The following is a 23,427-nucleotide window of genomic DNA, read 5'->3' as shown; positions in this document are numbered from 1 at the left end:
TGAGGAGAGGGTTAGGATACATCCATAACCTGAACCTAGGACCGCATCACAATGTGACATCTATTTGCATTCCGTTTACTGGTACATCTGTGTGCTCAATACAGGAACCACAGAGGCCTACGTTAAAAACGGTTGCTGTTATTTCAGAGTTGCATGAGCAACGCTTCATAAGTAGAGGAAAAGAGAAATAGAGTAAATTGATGTGCAAAAACAGAGGTAAAACATATTTGGAAACATCATTGCTGACCTTTCTGCACTCCCTTTGGCTCATATAAAAAGGCACATTTTTTTGAAAGAGCGCTTTGTCTGAATTGTGACGAATATGAACAGCGAGGGCTATGATCAGTACCGATGGCTTTTTACAATGGTTTTGCTTCTGTTAATTTAATAATGATTTAATGTGGTACTGTGTGTTTTTGCTGCTTCCAAGAAAGGAAGGAACACAATATTGACAAGGGCACTCCCTAGTGCACTACCATAGGGCTCTGGTCAAAAGTGCACTACCATAGGGCTCTGGTCAAAAGTGCACTACCATAGGGCTCTGGTCAAAAGTGCACTATACTGTGTATGGCCTGGTGCCATGTCTGACGGAAACAAAGAGTCATATACTGTAGGAGGAAAAGTTTAAGATGGATAGAGAGAAACAATGAGTATGAGAATTGGCAGAACGGCCAGCACACTGCCTGAGCACTGCGTAGGTACTGACAAAGAGATAGGCATACTTCAGCCAGTAGGTTTGCATTGCTCTGATGTGACAACAGTGGCTGTGGATGTGTAATTTCTTCTGGACAATAGCTTCTATGCTGCAGTTTGGAGTTAGATCCCAATGTTCTGACCTTGTGTTCTGTTCTATTGTATTATGTGATGGAATATAGCGTTCTGATTCTCATATTCTATAAGCAGCAGCTGACACTGTCTGAGTCACACCATAGTCTGAAGGTGATATCTATCGTCATATACTGAAAGCCCCTGTTGAAATAACAAGATCACACAAAAAGCAATACTAAGACTGAAAAAGACAAAAAACAACTTATTGAAAAGAAAACAAACAGTTGGGCTTGGAGATAACCATATAGAAGAAGAGAGATGCTGTTGCCATGGCTGGAAACTGACTAAAGAAATTACTATGAACGAAAACTTGAGACTAATTTAAAAAGCTTCAAAATGTATCAGAAGAATGCAAAATGACAGAATACGTTATTACGTTATGTCATTATGGTCATTGTGAAATATGAGTGAGCCCGTTCCGCTGAAATTCGAGATGGATAAAAAGACAACTAAAGATCATTATCTGTGCGGTGATGGGCAGAGGCATATGGTGATGGGTATCTGCCCAGGTGAAGTGCATAAAGCCTGCAAGCAACCACTCACAGTACTTTATCCTCTCATGAATTTGACCAATCAGACTTAGCGCTAGTGTTTGGCTCAAAAATGTTTCCACCTCAGAGGCCTGCCCCCAAAAAAGCCAGAAAAAAAGTCCAAAAGCCTTGGGACGCAAACCTACCCTGACATGGGGCCAGACTGAGGGGGAGTGAGAATTCTCAGTGCTCTATCTGAATCTTCAGGTCACTGCATCTTAGCCCCCATACAGTAAAGTAATATATGGCCATATATGGCTATATATATTGAAAAACGTGACATATATTTAAAAAAATATGATAATATATTTAAAACCAATATATGAATGTGCCATACATAAAAAATAAATATGATCATATATATGAATAGCATATAGTGCATTTGGAAAGTATTCTGACCCCTCAACTTTTTCACATTTTGTAACGTTTCAGCCTTATTCTAAAATTGATATAATTGTTGTTTTCCCTCATCAAGCTATGCAAAATACCCCATAACGACAAAGAAAAAAATGTTTTTTTGAAATGTTTAAAATATATTACAAATAAACAAACAAAATATTGCATTTACATAAGTATTCAAACCCTTTACTCAGTACTTTGTTGAAGCACCTTTGACAGCGATTACAGCCTCGACTCTTCTTGAGTATGACACAACAAGCTTGGCACACCTGTATTTGGGGAATTTCTTCCATTATTCTATGCAGATCCTCTCAAGCTCTGTCAGATTGGATGGGGAGCGTTGCTGCACAGCTATTTTCAGGTCTCTCTAGAGATATTCGATCAGGTTCAAGTCTCGGCTCTGGCTGGCCACTCAAGGACATTCAGAGACTTTTCCTAAAGTCACTCCTGCATTGTCTTGGCTGTGTGCTTAGGATTGTTGTCCTGTTGGAAGGTGAACCTTTGCCCCAGTCTGAGGTCCTGAGCAGTCTGGAGCAGGTTTTCATCAAGGATCTCTCTGTACTTTGCTCTGTTCATCTTTCATCTTTCCCCCAACCCTGACTTGTCATTCTTTACATCTAATTATATATGACATTAAACATGATATGAATTATATCATAAACATTCTAAACATCATAAATATCTATCAATTAATATCAAGTCTATATCTCACAATGAACACAGCATATACCATACATACTGTATATGTTTTTAAACAACGTCATAGGGTTGTTAGTGTGGTTGTTATGTTATTTGGCATACTTAATTTTATTTTATTATTAGTGTGCTTGTGAAGTAACACGGCGGTCCAGAGCCTCCAGCAACGGTCTGCGGTCCAGAGCCTCCAGCGACGGTCGGCGGTCCAGAGCCTCCAGCGGCGGTCGGCAGTCCAGAGCCTCCAGCGGCGGTCGGCAGTCCAGAGCCTCCAGCGACGGTCTGCGGTCCAGAGCCTCCAGCGACGGTCTGCGGTCCGGAGCCTCCAGCGACGGTTCCTGGTCCGGAGCCTCCTGCGAGGATTCCCAGTCCAGAACCTCCAGCGAGGGTACCCAGTCCGGAGCCTTCAATGATGATCCACGGTCCAGAGTCCCCGGCGACGATCCACGGTCCGGTTCCTCCGGCGACGATCCACGGTCCGGAGTCCCCGGCGACGATCCACGGTCCGGAGCTTCCGGCGACGATCCACGGTCTGGAGCCTCCGGCGACGATCCACGGTCCGGCCCCTCCGGCGACGATCTACGGTCCGGCCCCTCCGGCGACGATCTACTGTCCGGAGCCTCCGGCGACGATCCACGGTCCGGCCCCTCCGGCGACGATCTACGGTCTGGTCCCTCCGGCGACGATCTACGGTCTGGTCCCTCCGGCAACGACCCATGGTCCGGGCCCTAGGGCGACGACCCACGGTCCAGAGCTTCTGGCGACAATCCCCGCACCAGAGCCGCCACTGAAGCTGACACATCCGCGTGCGGAGTGGGTACTTCGCCCCGCACCGGAGCCGCCCCCGACCTTAGATGCCCACCAGGACCCTCATCTATTGAGTCAGGTTTTGCTGCCGGAGTCCGCACCTTGGGGGTGGGTGGGGGTACTGTCACGCTCTGACCATAGAGAGCTTTTTATTCTCTATGTTGGTTAGGTCGGTGTGTTACTAGGGTGGGTTGGGAATCATATTTAGGCAGCCTTTTCCCACCTGTTTGTTGTGGGATATTGTCTATGTATAGTTGCCTGCGAGCACTACATTAGCGTCACGTTTCATGCTTTATTGTTTTCTGTGAGTTTCATTCAATTAAACATGTGGAACTCTACACACGCTGTGCCTTGGTCCATTTACTCCAACGATCGTGACATCCCCACAGGGAGAAAATACTGAAGATTCTGACATTTTGTGAAGAAGTTGTGTTTTTCACCCTCAAAGTACTGACCAATTGCATAGCAAGTGTTTCCACTTCCGAAATCTGCTACAATGTAAGTCTTGAAAGAGAAAGCGCTGTAATCATTTTAATTTTATTTCACCTTTATTTAACCAGGTAGGCAAGTTGAGAACAAGTTCTCATTTACAACTGCGACCTGGCCAAGATAAAGCAAAGCAGTTCGACACATATAACAACACATAAATAAAACAAATATACAGTCAATAATACAGTAGAAAAATAAGTCTATATACAATGTGATCAAATGAGGTGAGATAAGGGAGGTAAAGGCAATAAATAGGCAATGGTGGCAAAGTAAATACAATATAGAAATTAAAACACTGGAATGATAGATTTGACAGTAGATGAGTGTGCAAAGTAGAAATACTGGGGTGCAAAGGAGAAAAATAAATACATAAATACAGTAGAGGAAGAGGTAGATGTTTGGGCTATTTACAGATGGGCTATGTACAGGTGCAGCGATCTGTGAGCTCCTCTGACAGCTGGTGCTTAAAGCTAGTGAGGGAGATAAGTGGTTCCAGTTTCAGAGATTTTTGTAGTTCGTTCCAGTCATTGGCAGCAGAGAACTGGAAAGAGAGTTGACCAAAGGAGGAATTCGCTTTGGGGGTGAAGTAAGATATACCTGATAGAACGCGTGCTACGGGTGGGTGCAGCACATGGTGACCAGTGAGCAGAGATAAGGCCTTTACCTAGCAGGGTCTTGTAGATGACCTGGAGCCAGCCAGTGGGTTTGGCGACGAGTATGAAGAGAGGGCCAGCCAACGAGAGCGTACAGGTCGCAGTGATGGGTAGTATATGGGGCTTTGAAGCTCATCTGGAGGGTTGTTAACACAGTGTCCAAAGAAGGGCTAGAAGTAGACAGAATGGTCTCGTCTGCGTAGAGGTGGATCAGAGAATCACCAGCAGCAAGAGCGACATCATTGATGTATACAGAGAAAAGAGTCGGCCCGAGAATTGAACCCTGTGTCACTCCCATAGAAACTGCCAGAGGTCCGGACAACAGGCCCTCCGATCTGACACACTGAACTCTGTCTGAGAAGTACCAGGCGAGGCAGTCATTTGAGAAACCAAGGCTGTTGAGTCTGCCAATAAGAATGTGGTGATTGACAGAGTCGAAAGCCTTGGCCAGGTCGATGAATACAGCTGCAAAGTATTGTCTCTTATCGATGGCGGTTATGATATCGTTTAGGACCTTGAGCGTGGCTGAGGTGCACCCATGACCAGCTCGGAAACCAGATTGCATAGCGGAGAAGGTACGGTGGGATTCGAAATGGTCGGTGATCTGTTTGTTAACTTGGCTTTCGAATACCTTGGAAAGGCAGGGTAGGATAGATATACAGTGCCTTGCGAAAGTATTCGGCCCCCTTGAACTTTGCGACCTTTTGCCACATTTCAGGCTTCAAACATAAAGATATAAAACTGTATTTTTTTGTGAAGAATCAACAACAAGTGGGACACAATCATGAAGTGGAACGACATTTATTGGATATTTCAAACTTTTTTAACAAATCAAAAACTGAAAAATTGGGCGTGCAAAATTATTCAGCCCCCTTAAGTTAATACTTTGTTACCTTTTGTTACCTTACCTTTTGCTGCGATTACAGCTGTAAGTCGCTTGGGGTATGTCTCTATCAGTTTTGCACATCGAGAGACTGAAATGTTTTCCCATTCCTCCTTGCAAAACAGCTCGAGCTCAGTGAGGTTGGATGGAGAGCATTTGTGAACAGCAGTTTTCAGTTCTTTCCACAGATTCTCGATTGGATTCAGGTCTGGACTTTGACTTGGCCATTCTAACACCTGGATATGTTTATTTTTGAACCATTCCATTGTAGATTTTGCTTTATGTTTTGGATCATTGTCTTGTTGGAAGACAAATCTCCGTCCCAGTCTCAGGTCTTTTGCAGACTCCATCAGGTTTTCTTCCAGAATGGTCCTGTATTTGGCTCCATCCATCTTCCCATCAATTTTAACCATCTTCCCTGTCCCTGCTGAAGAAAAGCAGGCCCAAACCATGATGCTGCCACCACCATGTTTGACAGTGGGGATGGTGTGTTCAGCTGTGTTGCTTTTACGCCAAACATAACGTTTTGCATTGTTGCCAAAAAGTTCAATTTTGGTTTCATGTAGAAGAGCACCTTCTTCTACATGTTTGGTGTGTCTCCCAGGTGGCTTGTGGCAAACTTTAAACGACACTTTTTATGGATATCTTTAAGAAATGGCTTTCTTCTTGCCACTCTTCCATAAAGGCCAGATTTGTGCAATATACGACTGATTATTGTCCTATGGACAGAGTCTCCCACCTCAGCTGTAGATCTCTGCAGTTCATCCAGAGTGATCATGGGCCTCTTGGCTGCATCTCTGATCAGTCTTCTCCTTGTATGAGCTGAAAGTTTAGAGGGACGGCCAGGTCTTGGTAGATTTGCAGTGGTCTGATACTCCTTCCATTTCAGTATTATCGCTTGCACAGTGCTCCTTGGGATGTTTAAAGCTTGGGAAATCTTTTTGTATCCAAATCCGGCTTTTAACTTCTTCACAACAGTATCTCGGACCTGCCTGGTGTGTTCCTTGTTCTTCATGATGCTCTCTGCGCTTTTAACGGACCTCTGAGACTATCACAGTGCAGGTGCTTTTATACAGAGACTTGATTACACACAGGTGGATTGTATTTATCATCATTAGTCATTTAGGTCAACATTGGATCATTCAGACAGCTAGCGGGCCAGGGCTAGCAGGCTAGCAGAAGGGCATTAGACGTTGCGACAGAAGAAGTCTGTTGTAGCCCTCTCATGCGGTTACGTTGGCAGACCAGTCGTAATGGATCAGCAGGGCTCCGTGTAGTAAAAGGGTCCAGGCCAATTGTCAAAATAGGTATAGTAGCTCAAAAAATTGGCTGATGGACCTCTTCAGCTAACAGTCAGATATGCTCTATACAGCTAGTAGGCCGCGGCTAGAAGTCTAGCAGATGGGCATTCATTGGATGCCACGACAGAGGAGCCTGTTGAAAAACCCTCTCGGGCGGGTTACGTCGGTAGTCCAGTCGTGATGAATCGGCGGGGCTCCGTATCGGCAGTAAAAGGGGTCCAGGCCAATTGGCAAAATAGGTATTGTAGCCCAAGGAGTGGTTGATGGACCTCTTTAGCTAGCCGGGAGATGGGCCTAGCATAAGCTAGCTCCAGGCTAATTGGTGTTTGCTTCGGGACAGAAACATTAGCCAGGAGTAGCCACTCGGATAGCAGCTAGCTAGCTGCGATGATCCAAGTGAAAAGGTTCAGATCTTGCGGTAGTAATCCGGAGATATGGAGAAGAAGTCCGATATGGTCTGGGTTGAATTGCGCTATGCAGACTGGCAGGAGTTGTCCAGGCTAAAAGTTAGCTGATGACAGCTAGCAGTGGCTAGCTGACTACTAGCTAGTAGTTACTAGCTAGTAGCTAGTTAGCTGGCTAGCTTCTGTTGGGGGTTCTGGTTCTAAAGTAAGGAAAATAGCAGATCCATACCACGTTGGGTGAGTATGTTGAAGTTGAGGTTAAGAAAAATACTAAAAAAATATATGAGAAGAAAAAAATATATTAAAAGATATATACACTGGACACAACAAGGCGAAGACAAAGAAACCTGACTGCTAGCCATCTTGGATTTAGAGAGCTATATGAACTTTAAATCAAGCAGCATCCAATTCGTGTTGGTTCATGGAGATCTTTACTTTGCCCCTGGCCTGCACAACTGTTTTGTTCCCCATTAAATCCATCTTGGAAATCCAGTCCTCCATTCCTCCCTTCATTTGTGTCCATAATTAGTCTTTTACTGCCTGCATCTTGGTATTCTCCTCCAACATCACCTTGTTATTGTTCTTGGGAGCCAGAGTCTGTGTCTTTTTGGACCTGAAAATCAATGTAATTGATCCAATCGAACAATGAACAACGTAAATCGGACCTGCTCTGCAAGATAGTGAGAACAACTTCTTAACCATTTAAGATTTATTGGTGATTGAATATCGCATGTTTTATAGTAATCCACAAAATATTGCTGTTTTCAGTTGTCAAAGGAGAGATCACTGCACTGGATAGAATCTTTGGCCACAGTTATATTCTAGCATTGTAAGTAAAGAGAGGAACAGTTTGAATTGAATGTTCACACTTTTTCCCCAGTCTTTGAACAGCTGCTTCTGTTTGAGCTTCCTCTGCTTCTCCAGATACATCTGCTGCTCCTGCTCTGCCTCATCCTCCTCCAACACAATTGGCTCTGGGGGGTGAAGTCCTCCGAAGGACGAGTAAAGTGTGATGTCATAATATTGAACAAAACCAGGCATGAGTGAATCATACATTTTATTTGTATGCCTCCCTCACCATTGTCAATGATGTGCATGTCCACCATCCTGTTGTCATCGGACTGTTGGGGTACATCTAGTCCCGGTATGCGGACACCCTCATTTACAACCTCTTGGCCCTCCTGATCCAACTGCCTGCGATCCCGGGATCCCAAGCCCTGCACTGCCTCGTCATCGAGTAGCCAATGTTAGCATGCACGCTAATAATTGTCATAAAATGGGTTACGGCAGTAGACAGATTATGCAATAGTCATGTGAACACGTTACTCTGTTTATCTTAATTCGACGTAAGGTCAAAATCGAATTAAGCATATGCCGATTAAAACACCTGGTTTTCTGAGAAATATTTAGAATTATTAGGACATGTAGGCCTAAACAGCTTAATCGGTGTTATCTAGGTGTATTTGATGTGCGCACGGGTCAGCATCGGGGTAGCGCAAGCTTCCTTCTTATGTGAGTGATGTGTGTTCGGAAAACTCTGAATTAAATAGTCTTCCCTAAAACAACATGCTCACTGTGATAGAACGTTTATTTAGATTGGTGATTTTCTGAATTTATCAAAATCCCATCAGTAGGTAGTCTAGTGTTAAGAGCGTTAGGCCAGTAACCAAAAGGTCACTAGTTCGACTCCCAGTGTTGTGTCGAAAATCTCCCCCCTGCCAGAATTCTCCCCCCCCCCCTCAATTCTTCATTGCTGAGACTTGCTTGCTAGTTGAGATTTCTGCTCTTCACTCCGTTGTCAGTTTACCTACATTTCACTGATCTTAGCAGAGAGCATTTATTTGTGTCCTTCAAGGCAGCTGTCAATGATCACGTTAGTCTGCGTTTCATTTTTTATTTTTTTATGTCAGTTTGATAGCGGGAGAGGCACTAGTAATGTCTGCAGTTTTCAGTTTGGCTACTTGTTTCAAGTGTATTAGTCTATAAATGAATCACTTTGCCAAAATTCGTAATCTCTCCCATGTCTTATTCGACTAGTAGTTGTTCTGAAATATTTATTGCTTGCCTACATTCTACTCCCTCCTCGATGTTTAATATAACACACACACAGTGGGGAGAACAAGTATTTGATACACTGCCGATTTTGCAGGTTTTCCTACTTACAAAGCATGTAGAGGTCTGTAATTTTTATCATAGGTACACTTCAACTGTGAGAGACGGAATCTAAAACAAAAATGCAGAAAATCACATTGTATGATTTTTATGTAATTAATTTGCATTTTATTGAAAAATCTGTACGATGTGCCCACGAGCAACGTACTTATGCTAACCCTAATTGCAGTCTGTAAAAATGTAAATGATTTCAGATGTGTCCAATATTTGGGAAATAGTTTTTCTTGCAAAGCGTGTAAATGTTTTAAACAAACTATTATGTTAACCTGACTATCCACAATAATTGCATTATTGTGTGCATGTAACCATGCTCATTGTTTCCGAGGTCGGACAGGCAGACAGCAAGGTTTATACAAAATATCACTGTCGGAAATAAAATGCTAGGCTAGAATAGAAGCAAAAGGAAATAATGTCTAAAAATAAATGCATTATTACTTATAACATTGGTCATGTGGCAGAGATAGAATGTTGGTCGCGTGTCTGTTTGTCCGTTAGCCCAAGGCTGTGGAATATGTGTGAATCCTTAGCCCAGGGCTAAAGCAGCCCAGGGTTAACAAATGCTTGTGTAAACACAGGCTAAGCTATCCCAGGGCCAGTCTAGACTGGGGATAAGATAGCCCGGGGCTAATAACGTGTAAATGTGAAATGGCCTTGTAATGCCTAGCTTTGTGGGATATGCAGATGCATGTGAACCAAAGCACTGCGATTGTGTTAGTTAGTTTGATAAAAATTGTATTACTTGTTGCAGAGAATGACCTTGGCTTGGCGCATGTAATACAACCACACACGCACACACACACGCACGCACACACGCACGCACACACACACACACTGAGTGGCACCTGGCTAGACAACAGTGTTGTGGAAATACTTCTCTCTGTCTTGTTGATTTAGTGCCATACAATAGATTCTTCCCACACATTCTTGAGATTGACTTTTTTTCTATTCAGTACAAGAATGTGAAAATGTGCATTTTCACAGTGACAGAATCAGTCATTACAGAAACTTCATGCCAATAGATTGAACTACTCTCTGAGCGTAAGGACAAGTTCTTCACGTCTGGACTTTATGGCCATATACTCTTACAATCTCCACTACTCAAAGCCTGATTCCTTTCTAGTTTCCTGCCTTTCTAGTGAGTTTTTTCCAGCCACTGTGCACTGTGCTTCTACATATGTTTTGCTTTCTCTTTGGGGTTTTAGGCTAGGTATCTGTAAATCAAATAACATTTTATTGGTCATGTACACATATTTTGCAAGTGTAGTGAAATGCTTGTTCCTAGCTCCAACAGTGCAGCAATACCTAACAATACAAAGCAACACATGCAAATCCCAAAAACAAAAAGAAAGGAATAAAGAAATATAAGAAATATATGTCAGAGTCCGGAATATATACACTGCAGGTCAAAAGTTTTAGAACACCTACTCATTCAATGTTTTTTCTTTATTTTGTCTATTTTCTACATTGTAGAATAATAGTGAAGACATCAAAACTATGAAATAACACATATGGAATCATGTAACTATAAGAGTGTGCAAAGCTGTCATCAAGGCAAATAGTGGCTACTTTGAAGAATCTAAAATATTTTGATTTCTATAACACTTTTTTGGTTACTAAATGATTCCATAAGTGTTATTTCATACTTTTGATGTCTTCACTATTATTCTACAATGTAGAAAAATATGTCATGGCTTTAGAAGCTTCTGATAGGCTAATTGACATAATTTGAGTCAATTGGAGGTGTACCTGTGGATGTATTTCAAGGCCTACCTTCAAACTCAGTGCCTCTTTGCTTGACATCATGGGAAAATCAAAAGAAATCAGCCAAGATGTCAGAAAAAAATTGTAGATCTCCAAAAGTCTGGTTCATCCTTAGGAGGAATTTCCAAATGCCTGAAGGTTCCACGTTCATCTGTACAAACAATAGTACGCAAGTATAAACACCATGGGACCACGCAGCCGTCATACCGCTCAGGAAGGAGACGCTTTCTGTTTCCTAGAGATGAACGTACTTCGTGGCAAAAGTGAAAATCAATCCCAGAACAAAAGCAATGGACATTGTACTGATGCTGGAGGAAACAGGTACAAAAGTATCGATATCCACAGTAAAACGAGTCCTATATCGACATAACCTGAACCGCTGCTCAATAAGGAACAAGCCACTGCTCCAAAATCGCCATAAAAAAGCCAGACTACGGTTTGCAACTGCACATGGGGACAAAGATCATACTTTTTGGAGAAATGTCCTCTGGTCTGATGAAACAAAAATAGAACTGTTTGGCCATAATGACCATCGTTACGTTTGGAGGAAAAAGGGGGAGGCTTGCAAGCCGAAGAACACCATCCAAAACGCGAAGCACGGGGGTGGCAGCATCATGTTGTGGGGGGGCTTTGCTGCAGGAGGGACTGGTGCACTTCACAAAATAGATGGCATCATGAGGAAGGAAAATGATGTGGATATATTGAAGCAGCATCTCAAGACATCAGTCAGGAAGTTAAAACTTGGACACAAATGGGTCTTCCAAATGGACAATGACCCCAAGCATACTTCCAAAGTTGTGGAAAAATGGCTTAAGGACAACAAAGTCAAGGTATTGGAGTGGCCATCACAAAGCTCTGACCTCAATCAGGAGGAATGGGCCAAAACTCACCCAACTTATTGTGGCAAGCTTGTGGAAGGCTACCCAAAATGATTGACCCAAGTTAAAAAATGTATAGGCAATGCTACCAAATACTAATCGAGTGTAGGCAAACTTCTGACCCACTAGGAATGTGATGAAAGAAATAAAAGCTTAAATAAATTGTTCTCTGTGCTATTATTCTGACATTCTTAAAATGAAGTGGTGATCCTAACTGACCTAAGACAGGGAATTGTTATGAGGATTAAATGTCAGGAATTGTGAAAAACTGAGTTTAAATGTATTTGGCTAAGGTGTATGTAAACTTCCGACTTCATTGTATATAAATAATGGTGTGTATAGACGTTATGGACAGTATATGAATAGAAAAGTTGTGTACAGCAATAGTTATATAGGATGTACCTTGACTAGAATACCTTATATACATATGAAGTGAGTAAATCAGTATGTAAACATTATTCAAGTTACCAGTACAACACTTTGTGACTACTGATGTAAAAACTACTCGTGTAAAATCGGTTTTATGAAATACATTTGATTAATTGATTGTTTGTATCTAGGCTGTATAGCAAGGTTTCCCTAACTCTGTTCTTGGGACCCCAAGGGGTGCACATTTTGGTTTTTGACCTAGCACTACACAGCTGATTCAAATAATCAACTAATCATCAAGCTTTGATCATTTGAATCATTTGTGTAGTGTTAGGGCCAAACCCAAAAGATGCACCCCTTGGTGTCCAAAGAACAGAGTTTGGGAAACACTGTTATAGCTCTATGAGATACACTATTTTATTTTAAAAAGTAATTAAAAGTTGCTCTGAGAGATAATCAAATCATTATGTTGTGATCTCACGTTGACATAATACCTGTAACCAAGGTCAGTGTTGTTTTACAGAAATAAGATTATGGAGTTGTATCTCTATCAATTAGATACACTATATATCAAAGTAATTAAAAGTTGCTTTGAGAGTTAATTCAATCATAATATTTAATGCGATGTTGTATAATTGTGAGAAGATTATAGGTAGGCTATCAAATCCATTCATAAACTATTCGAGTATATCATAATTTTATTTTCATTAGACGGCGACACGAAATAAGCCACACCTTCCTCGTGCCTGCAATAACGGTAAGAATACTCGTTATTCGCGAATGACTTGTTTGAAGTATGTGACTTCTGTAGTCTACATCTCTATAAAGTCGTAGTAGCTAACAGTGTTATTACGAAGGCCAGTGCAGATTCTGTTCAATGTTATGACTAGTTGCCGAATGTCTAACGAACAAGCCCGCAATTAGGAAATAATTAAATTAACATAGTTAGCTAGTTAAGTGGTAGAGGAGAAGGACGTTCATAACGACGATGATAGCCTCTCATCTTCTGGCATACTACTTCACGGAGCTCCACCATGACAAGGTTCAACAAGTAAGTGGCTACTGGTTAGAAACATTTATTTTTGCTATTTTGAAGAAGCTAAGTTACTAGAAGGTACGCCACGTGACGTCTCTGATCATGTTGGCACTGCAGGGTCAGTGGAACATCAAGCCAGGCTCCTCGAGCCATTCACTATTCAGTTGAATTTACTCTTAGCGGTGGTAGCTAGCTAGTTTTATTTTCCGTCAAAATTGCACCACATCCATGTCTATCAACACTAGCTAGGTAAATTAATTTTGAAGACTGGCGATTGGCGAGCTATGCCCAAATTTGGACTTTTACTGATTTGTTATCAGATATGCAATAAGCGCGCATCTTCTAGCGTCTGTTAAAGATGTTGGTCTGGTCTATGGATTGCTAGTTAAAAACGTAACTCGTGTTTGACTATGTTATGCAGGGGTGAAAGTAGATTTAATTTCTTACAGATATGGGGACCTCTTATGTGGCCGCTTAATCATAAAATTACATACGAAATCCATATGAATTTAATAGGATCTCTATGGGCCAAATAGTAAAGATTTGTCCTTTTAACGTTTAAATGTACTAGCCTACCTTTTAATGTGGCGTGAACACAACCAATCATGTTGTTTTCATCTGATTGTCAAACCATTACTTCAAAAGGTTTATGTAGGCTACCTATGCACGTTAATCAGGGATGGCTGAATGACATTGGATGCGGAAAAGTATTGAGAGGTTAACATGCTGACGAGACCGGGACGTGCGGTCGTCTGCGTGCGGCATTGGGCGCATGTTGATATTGTTCATACACACCAGAAGCTATCAGGACAAATATAAAATATATTTTGATTTGTTTATCACTTTTTTTTGGTTAGTACATGATTCCATATGTGTTATTTCATAGTTTTGATGTGTTCACTATTATTCTACAATGTGTCCAAACTTTTGACTAGTACTGTAGTTTAGGTGTAATTTCGAGGGCCGGGCGTGCCGGCTGAGTTGCATCGTTTGTTTCCCGCTCATCAACTTGGATGCAGTCAAGGATATGTTTTGCGTTATTCTATAAAGACCTACTTCAACATGTAGCATGTTTTTGTTTCCCTGACAGTAAATTTGATTAGTAATAGAGTTATAGTAATTAAAACAGTCCCATAGCAGCTTCTTTTTACAAAGTAAAACGTACAAGAGAATAGTATGAACCTGCAAGGCCCGAGGGTCAAATTATTTGCTGCTGGTAAATAGGCATAACACAAACTCATCATTACACTTTTGTCTTTCTAAATTAAATCAACTTCTTCACCTTACTTATCATTCAGTTAGGCGTAATACATTTTTTAATTGTGAAGTAAGGTGCACAATTATCACCCATTTGTCATTCATTCAGTGAGGAGAGAGAGACACATTAGCGCCTGGCTGGGTACCAAATCCTACAGCACATTGTCTTGGCAGGTTAAGTTAGGAATAGGTGTGAAAAAAATAGGTAAAAAGGCTCTAAATACTTTTCTGTTTGTGATTTCAAAATTCTGACATTGACAATAAAGTCAGGGAAGGAGCAGGGCATGCACTATATATACAAAAGCTATTTCAGCCACACCACCTTAATGTCGCTGGACCCCAGGAAGAGTAGCTGCTGCTTTGGCAACAGCTAATGGGGATCCTTAATAAATACAAATACCTGTTGCTGACAGGTGTATAAAATCGAGCAAACAGCCATGCAATCTTCATAGACAAACATTGGCAGTAGAATGGCCTTACTGAAGAGCTCAGTGACTTTCAACATGGCACTGTCATAGGATGTCACCTTTCCAACAAGTCATTTTGTCAAATTTCTGCCCTGCTAGAGCTGCCAACTGTAAGTGCTGTTATTGTGAAGTGGAAACGTCTAGGAGCAACAACGGCTCAGCCACAAAGTGGTAGGCCGAACAAACTCACAGAACGGGACCGTCGAGTGCTGAAGCAAGTTGCGTGTAAAATCATCTGTCCTCGCTTGCAACACTCACTACCAAGTTCCAAACTGCCTCTGGAAGCAACATCAGCACAATAACTGTTAGTTGGGAGCTTCATGAAATTGGTTTCCATGGCCGAGCAGCCGGAACACAAGCCTAAGGTCATCATGCGCAATGCCAAGCGTCTGCTGGAATGGTGTATAGCTCGCCTCCATTGGACTCTGGAGCAGTGGAAACATATTATCTGGAGTGATGAATCACGTTTCACCCTCTGGGTGAACGGACGAATCTGGGTTTGGCGGATGCTAGGAGAACGCTACCTGCCCCAAAGTAGTGGCAACTGTAAAGTTTAGTGGAGGAGGAATAATGGTCTGGGGCTGTTTTTTCATGGTTCGGGCTAGGCCCCTTAGTTCCAGTGAAGGACAATCTTAACACTACAGCATACAATGACATTCTAGACAATTCTGTGCTTCCAACTTTGTGGCAACAGTTTGGGGAAGGCCCTTTCCTGTTTCAGTATGACAATGCCCCTGTGCACAAAGTGAGGTCCATACAGAAATGGTTTGTTGAGATTGGTGTGGAAGGACTTGACTGGCCTGCACAGAACCCTGACCTCAACCCCATCGAACACCTTTGGGATGAATTGGAACGTCAACTGCGAGCCAGGACGTATCTGCCAACATCAGTGCCCAACCTCACTAATGCTCTTAGTGAGGTTGGAAGCAAGGCCCTGCAGCAATGTTCCAACATTTAGTGGAAAGCCTTCCTAGAAGAGTGGAGGCTGCTATAGCAGCAAAGGGGGGAACAATTTCAATTTAATGCCCACGATTTTGGAATGAGATGTTCGACGAGCAGTGTCCACATACTTTTGCACATGTAATGTATTCTAGCCTACGAAGGTGTTGTCCTAAAGTTATGGCATTCAAAAAAAAGAAGAATGAAAGTTTATAGCCTGGGCATAGGCTATTCCCAATCACAACTTTATGATGGATGGAGAAAACAGTGTTATTTATTTTTATATTATTTTGAGTCAAACCAATTATCCTATTCTGAAGACGGTAGACTGCTTCTATCCAGGCCTGATGTCACTACGATAAGACAGCCCCTTTGTCATCAGTCACTGCAAGTTAGTTCTGAATGATTTGTTGTCGTAAAATTTTGCCTGGCTTAAAGGTGAGCCACTTTTGTCGTACCGGTTATCCTGAGTTGAACTCAGTTGACCAAGTTACCTAGCTAACTCCTCAAATTACATTCATAGTATAGGCTCTGCTCGCCAGCTGTTAGGTTCGGTCAGCCACAAACTGTGCACTACTAGCCTCTAACTTTATTGACATTTCACAGCTCCAACTTAGGTCAATAAAATGTACAATTTTGGACCGCCCACAGGCTACTTCTCCTGCCTGCCTCTCCGTCACTGGCTTTCCTACATTTGTGCTTCTCACCATTCCGAGATATTTTCTTTAGGCTTTATCCTAGTTCTGATTTACGCCATGACAATATGATTCCTACTGCAGTCCAGTGTAAAAAGTCACATACCCCTTTTGGTGTCTCAACTCTCCGTCCCACTCAACTCTCTCACTCGTGAGATTTTGCAATCTCCAGTTTCAAATTTGAATGCTGTATCGTCAGTTTGTTCCAGATTGCTGCTGGAACATTGTGTCCTGTCAGTGTAATAGATACAGTACATTCGGAAAGTATTCAGACCCCTTGACTTTTTCCACGTTTTGTTACATTACAGCCTTATTCTAATATGGATCTTATAGTTGTTTTCCCTAATCAATCTACACACAATACCTCATAATGACAAAGCGAAAACATATTTTTAGACATAAGTGTTCAGACCCTTTACTCAGTTCCTTGTTGAAGCACCTTTGGCAATGATTATAGCCTCGAGTCTTCTTGGGTATGACGCTACAAGCTTGGCACACCTGTTTTTGGGGAGTTTCTCCCATTCTTCTCTGCAGATCCTCTCGAGCTCTTAGGTTTGATGGGGAGCATCCTTATACAGCAATACAATCCCAAAGCCACTCCTGCATTGTCTTGGCTGTGTGCTAATGGTCGTTGTCATGTTGGAAGGTGAACCTTCGCCCCAGTCTGAGGTCCTTAGCGCTCTGGGCAGGTTTTCATTAAGTATCTTTCTGTACTTTGCTCCATTCATCTTTCCCTAAATCCTGACTAGTCTCCCAGTCCTTGCTGCTGGAAAAAAATCCCCACAGCATGATGGTGCCACCACCATGCTTCACCTTAGGGATAGAGCCAGGTTTTCTACAAACGGGACGCTTGGCACTCAAATCAAATCAAACTGTATTTGTCACATGCGCCGAATACAACAAGTGTAGACCTTACCATGAAATGCTTACTTACAAGCCCTTAACAAGCAGTGCAGTTCAAGAAGAGTTAAGAAAATATTTACCAAATAAACTAAAGTTTTTAAAAAAGAAAGAAAAAAGTAACACAATAACGAGGCTATATACAGGAGGTATCGGTACAGAGTCAGTGTGCGAGTGTACATGTTAGAGGTGATTTGTACTTGTAAGTAGGGTGACGTGACTATACATAGATAATAAACAGCGAGTAGCAGCAGTGTACAAAACAAATGGAGAGGGGGGGGGGGGGGTTCCGGTGGTACCACTTCCTGTGCGGTAGCAGAGAAATCAGTCTATGACTTGGGTGACTGGAGTCTCTGACAATTTTATGGACTTTTCTCTGACACCACCTATTATATAGGTCCAGGATTCCAGGAAGCTTGGTCCCAGTGATGTACTGGGCCGTACGCACTACCCTCTGTAGTGCCTTACGGTCAGATGCTGTGCAGTTGCCATACCAGTTGGTGATGCAACCGGTCAGGATGCTCTCGATTGTGCAGCTGTAGAACTTTTTGAGGATCTGGGGACCCATGCCAAATGTTTTCAATATCATGAGGGGGAAAAGGTGTTGTGCCCTCTTCACGACTGTCTTGGTGTGTTTGGACCATGATAGTTTGAAACTTGAAACTCTCGACCCGCTCCATTACAGCGCCGTTGATGTTAATGCGGGCCTGTTCGACCCGCCTTTTCCTGTAGTCAACGATCAGCTCCTTTCTTGCTCACATTGAGGGAGTGGTTGTTGTCCTGGCACCACACTGCCAGTTCTCTAACCTCCTCCCTGTAGCCGTCTCATCGTTGTCGGTGATCAGGCCTACCCCTGTTGTGTCGTCAGCAAACTTGATGGTGTTGGAGTCGTGTTTTGCCACGCGGTCGTGGGTGAACAGGTAGTACAGGAGGGGACTAAGTACACACCCTTGAGGGGCCCCAGTGTTGAGGATCAGCGTGGCAGACGTGTTGTTGCATACCCTTACCACCTGGGCGTGGCCCGTCAGGAAGTCCAGGATCCAGTTGCAGAGGGAGGTATTTAGTTCCAGGGTCCTTAGCTTAGTGATGAGCTTCATGGGCACTATGGTGATTCGCAATAAACAGTATTCTCGCAAAGGTGTTCCTTTTGTCTAGGTGGGAAAGGGCAGTATGGAGTGTGATTGAGATTGCGTCATCTTAGGATCTGTTGGGACAGTATGCAATTTGGAGTGGGTCTAGGGTATCCGGGAGGATGCTGTTGATGTGAGCCATGACCAGCCTTTCAAAGCACTTCATGGCTACCAACGTGAGTGCTACGGGGCGGTAATTATTTAGGCAGGTTACCCTCACATCCTTGGGCACAGGGACTATGGTGGTCTGCTTGAAACATGTAGGTATTAAAGACTCAGTCATGGAGAGATTGAAAATGTCAGTGAAGACTCTTGCCAGTTGGTCCGCGCATGCATTGAGTACACGTCCTGGTAATCGATCTGACCCTGCGGCTTTGTGAATGTTGACCTGTTTAACCTCTCTGGGATATGTGGGATGGTAGCATCCCACCTCGCCAACAGCCAGTGAAATTGCATGGTGCCAAATTCAAAACAACAGAAATCCCATAATTAAAATTCCTCAAACATACAAGTATTTTACACCATTTTAAAGATGAACTTCTTGTAAATCCAGCCACAGTGATTCATTTCAAATGTGCTTTCGCCGCAAAGCCTACCAAACGATTATGTTAGGTCAGTACCTAGTCACAGAAAACCATACAGCCATTTTCCAGCCAAGGAGAGGGCTCACAAAAATCAGAAATAGCGATTAAATTAATCACTAACCGTTGATCTTCATCAGATGGCACTCACAGGATTTCATGTTACACAATAAATGTGTTTTGTTCAATAAAATGAATCTTTATGTCCAAAAACCTAATTTGAAATTGGTATGTTATGATCAGAAATGCATTGTCTCAAACAAACATCCGGTGAAAGTGCAGAGAGCCACATCAAATTACAGAAATACTCATAATAAACATTGATAAAAGATACAAGTGTTATGGATGTAGACAAACTTTTCCTTAATGCAACCGCTGTGTCAGATTTCAAAAAGACTTTACGGCGAAAGCACACCTTGCGATTATGTTAGGTCAGCGTTAGTCACAGAAAAACATCCAGCCATTTTCCAAAGGAGAAGTGTCAGAAAAGTCAGAAATAGCATTATTAATATTCACTTATCTTTGATGATCTTGATCGGAATGCACTCCCAGGAATCCCAGTTCCACAATAAATGTTTGTTTTGTTCGATAAAGTCCATTATTTATGTCCAAATACCTCCTTTTTGTTTGTGCGTTTAGCCCAGTAATCCAAATGCATATCGTGCAATCACTTTTCCAGACGAAATGTCAAAAAAGTTATATTACAGTTCGTAGAAACATGTCAAACGATGTATAGAATCAATCTTTAGGATGTTTTTATCATACATCTTCAATATTGTTCCAACCGGAGAATTCCTTTGTCTTTAGAAATGCAATGGAACGCAGCTACCTCTCACGGCCACGCATGTGATCAGCTCATGGCACTCTGCCAGACTTCTGGTTTAAACAGCTCTCATTCTCTCCTCCTTCACAGTAGAAGCCTCAAACAAGGTTCTAAAGACTGTTGAAATCTAGTGGAAGCCCTAGGAAGTGAAAAATGACCCATGGCTTCTGGTTGGGATATATAGAGTTGAAGTTGGAAGTTTACATACACTTAGGTTGGAGTCATTAAAACTAGTTTTTCAACCACTCCACAAATGTCTTATTAACAAACTATAGTTTTGGCAAGTCGGTTAGGACATCTACTTTGTGCATGACACAAGTAATTTTTCCAACAATTGTTTACAGACAGATTATTTCACTTATAATTCACTGTATTCAAATTTCAGTGGGTCAGAAGTTCACATACACTAAGTTGACTGTACCTTTAAACAGCTTGGAAAATTCCAGAAAATGAAAATGATTTAGAAGCTTCTGATAAGCTAATTGACATAATTCGAGTCAATTGGAGGTGTACCCATGGGTGTATTTTAAGGCCTACCTTCAAACTCAGTGCCTCTTTGCTTTACATCATGGGAAAATCAAAAGAAATCAGCCAAGACCTCAGAAAAAAAATTGTAGACCTCCACCTGTCTGGTTCATCCTTGGGAGCAATCTCCAAACGCCTGAAGGTACCATGTTCATCTGTACAAACAAGAGTACGCAAGTATAAACACCATGGGACCACGCAGCTGTCATACCGCTCAGGAAGGAGATGCGTTCTGTCTCCTAGAGATGAACGTACTTTGGTGCGAAAAGTGTAAATCAATCCCAGAACAGCAAAAGACCTTGTCAAGATTCTGGAGGGAATAGGCACAAAAGTATCTACTAGAGGTTGACCGATTAATCAGAATGGCCGATTAATTAGGGCCGATTTCGGACAATCGGAAATCGGTGTTTTTGGGCGCCGATGTGCCAATTAAAAAAAATATATATTTGTATCTAGATTTATATATAGATTTTTTTACACCTTTATTTAATGAGGCAAGTCAGTTAAGAACACATTCTTATTTTCAATGACGGCCTAGGAACGGTGGGTTAACTGCCTCGTTCAGGGGCAGAACGACAGATTTTCACCTTGTCAGCTCTTGGGATTCAATCTTGCAACCTTACAGGTAACTAGTCCAACGCAATAACGACCTGCCTCTCTCTCGTTGATCTCCACAAGGAGACTGCCTGTTACGCAAATGCAGTAAGCCAAGGTAAGTTGCTAGCTAGCATTAAACGTATCTTATAAAAAACAATCAATCATAATCACTAGTTAACTACACATGGTTGATGATATTACTAGATATTATCTAGCGTGTCCTGCGTTGCATATAATCTGACTGAGCATACAAGCATTCAAGTATCTAAGTATCTGACTGAGCGGTGGTAGGCAGAAGCAGGCATGTAAACATTCATTCAAACAGCACTATCGTGCATTTTGCCAGCAGCTCTTCTTTGTGCGTCAAGCATGGCGCTGTTTATGACTTCAAGCCTATCAACTCCCGAGATGAGGCTGGTGTAACCGACGTGAAATGGCTAGCTAGTTAGCCCGCGCTAATAGAGTTTCAAACGTCACTCACTCTGAGGCTTCTAGTGATTGTTCCCCTTGCTCTGCATGTGTAACCCTGCTTCGATGGTGGCTGTTGTCGTTGTGTTACGGTTTCGAGCCCAGGGAGGAGCGAGGAGAGGGACGGAAGCTATACTGTTACACTGGCAATACTAAAGTGCCTATAAGAACATCCAATAGTTAAAGGTTAATGAAATACAAATGGTATAGAGGGAAATAGTCCTATAATTCCTATAATAACTACAACCTAAAACTTCTTACCTGGGAATATTGAAGACTCATGTTAAAAGGAACCACCAGCTTTCATATGTTCTCATGCTCTGAGCAAGGAACTGAAACGTTAGCTTTCTTACATAGCACATATTGCACTTTTACTTTCTTCTCCAACACTTTGTTTTTGCATTATTTAACCTTTCTGATCTCCCCATCCCGGATCCGGGATCGTGAATACAGACTCAAGCTCATTATCATAACGCAACGTTAACTATTCATGAAAATCGCAAATGAAATGAAATAAATATGCTAGCTCTCAAGCTTAGCCTTTTGTTAACAACACTGTCATCTCAGATTTTCAAAATATGCTACTCAACCATTGCAAAACAAGCATTTGTGTAACAGTATTGATGGCTAACGTAGCATTTAGCATTAGCATTCAGCTGGCAACATTTACACAAAAAAACAGAAAAGCATTCAAAAAAATAATTTACCTTTGAAGAACTTCAGATGTTTTCAATGAGGAGACTCTCAGATAGCAAATGTTCAGTTTTTCCTGAAAGATTATTTGTTTAGGACAAATCGCTCCGTTTTCTGCGTCACGTTTAGCTATGAAAAAAACCCTGTATCCAGGATTGTGTAAATCTATCAGCAAGCTCATTAGCATAACACAACGTTAACTATTTATGAAAATCGCAAATGAAATGAAATAAATATGCCATCTCTCAAGCTTAGCCTTTTGTAAACAACACTGTCATCTCAGATTTTCAAAATATGCTTCTCAACCATAGGAAAACAATCATTTGTGTAAAAGTAGCTAGCTAGAGTTAGCATTTCGCGTTAGCATTTAGCGTTAGCATTAGCGTTAGCATCCAGCACGCAACATTAACAAAAACATAAAAGCCTTCAAATAAAATCATTTACCTTTGAAGAACTTCTGATGTTTTCAATGAGGATACTCTCAGTTAGATAGCAGATGCTCAGTTTTTCCAAAAAGATTCCTTGTGTATTAGAAATAGCTCCGTTTTATACATCACATTTGGCTACCAAAAAAAATCCATAAATTCAGTCCTCAAAACGCAAACTTTTTTCCAAATTAACTCCATAATATCGACTGAAAACATGGCAAACGTTGTTTAGAATCAATCATCAAGGTGTTTTTCACATATCTCTTCATTGATACATCGTTCTTGGACACATGCTTTCTCCCCTGAATCAAATGGTAAAGTAGAAGCAGCTGGCAATTGCGCACCGAATTCGACGCAGGACACCAGGCGGACACTTGGAAAATGTAGTCTCTTATGGTCAATCTTCCAATGATATGCCTACAAATACGTCACAATGCTGCTAAGACCTTGGGCGAACGACAGAAAGTGTAGGCTCATTCGTTGCGCAATCACAGCCATATAAGGAGAGAATGGAAAACAGAGCTTCAGAAATTCTGCTAATTCCTGGGTGATGCATCATCTTGGTTTCGCCTGTAGAATTAGTTCTGGGGCACTTACAGACAAAATCTTTGCAGATTCTGAAACTTCAGAGTGTTTTCTTTCCAAAACTGTCAAGAATATGCATAGTCGAGCATCTTTTCGTGACAAAATATCGCGCTTAAAACGGGAACGTTTTTTATCC

General features: G+C 41.9%; 2 protein-coding genes across 2 annotated transcripts in view; both read left to right on the top strand.

Annotated features, from left to right (window-relative positions):
• Positions 1-1,261: 1,261 nt before the first annotated feature.
• On the top strand, positions 1,262-7,972 carry LOC149979671 (uncharacterized). Its single transcript, XM_090189068.1, has 4 exons — positions 1,262-1,337; positions 2,609-3,029; positions 3,192-3,365; positions 7,912-7,972. The coding sequence occupies exons 1-4, from the start codon at positions 1,262-1,264 to the stop codon at positions 7,970-7,972; spliced, it is 732 nt and encodes a 243-aa protein (XP_090045194.1).
• A 4,926-nt stretch (positions 7,973-12,898) lies between these two features.
• The window catches only part of LOC110536248 (hexokinase-2), a 103,179-nt gene continuing 92,650 nt past the window's right edge, over positions 12,899-23,427 (top strand). Inside the window, exon 1 of the mRNA XM_090191019.1 lies at positions 12,899-13,218. Coding sequence (XP_090047145.1) covers positions 13,156-13,218 — 63 coding nt within the window. The 5' untranslated portion in view covers positions 12,899-13,155. The remainder of the gene's footprint in view (positions 13,219-23,427) is intronic.

This window comes from Oncorhynchus mykiss, chromosome 11 (assembly GCF_057628025.1).
Source record: "Oncorhynchus mykiss isolate SJ-2025 chromosome 11, ASM5762802v1, whole genome shotgun sequence".
Classification (NCBI taxonomy): Eukaryota; Metazoa; Chordata; class Actinopteri; order Salmoniformes; family Salmonidae; genus Oncorhynchus; species Oncorhynchus mykiss.
This window is presented reverse-complemented; position numbering and strand designations above follow the sequence as displayed.

Excerpts from the sequence above, each read along its gene's own strand:
- LOC149979671 (XM_090189068.1), top strand. The coding sequence starts at position 1,262 with ATGGATAAAAAGACAACTAAAGATCATTATCTGTGCGGTGATGGGCAG. Across the intron at positions 1,338-2,608 it reads GGTGATGGGTATCTGCCCAG|AGCCTCCAGCAACGGTCTGC; the intron begins GTGAAGTGCATA and ends ACGGCGGTCCAG. Across the intron at positions 3,366-7,911 it reads CCGGAGTCCGCACCTTGGGG|ATACATCTGCTGCTCCTGCT; the intron begins GTGGGTGGGGGT and ends CTGCTTCTCCAG.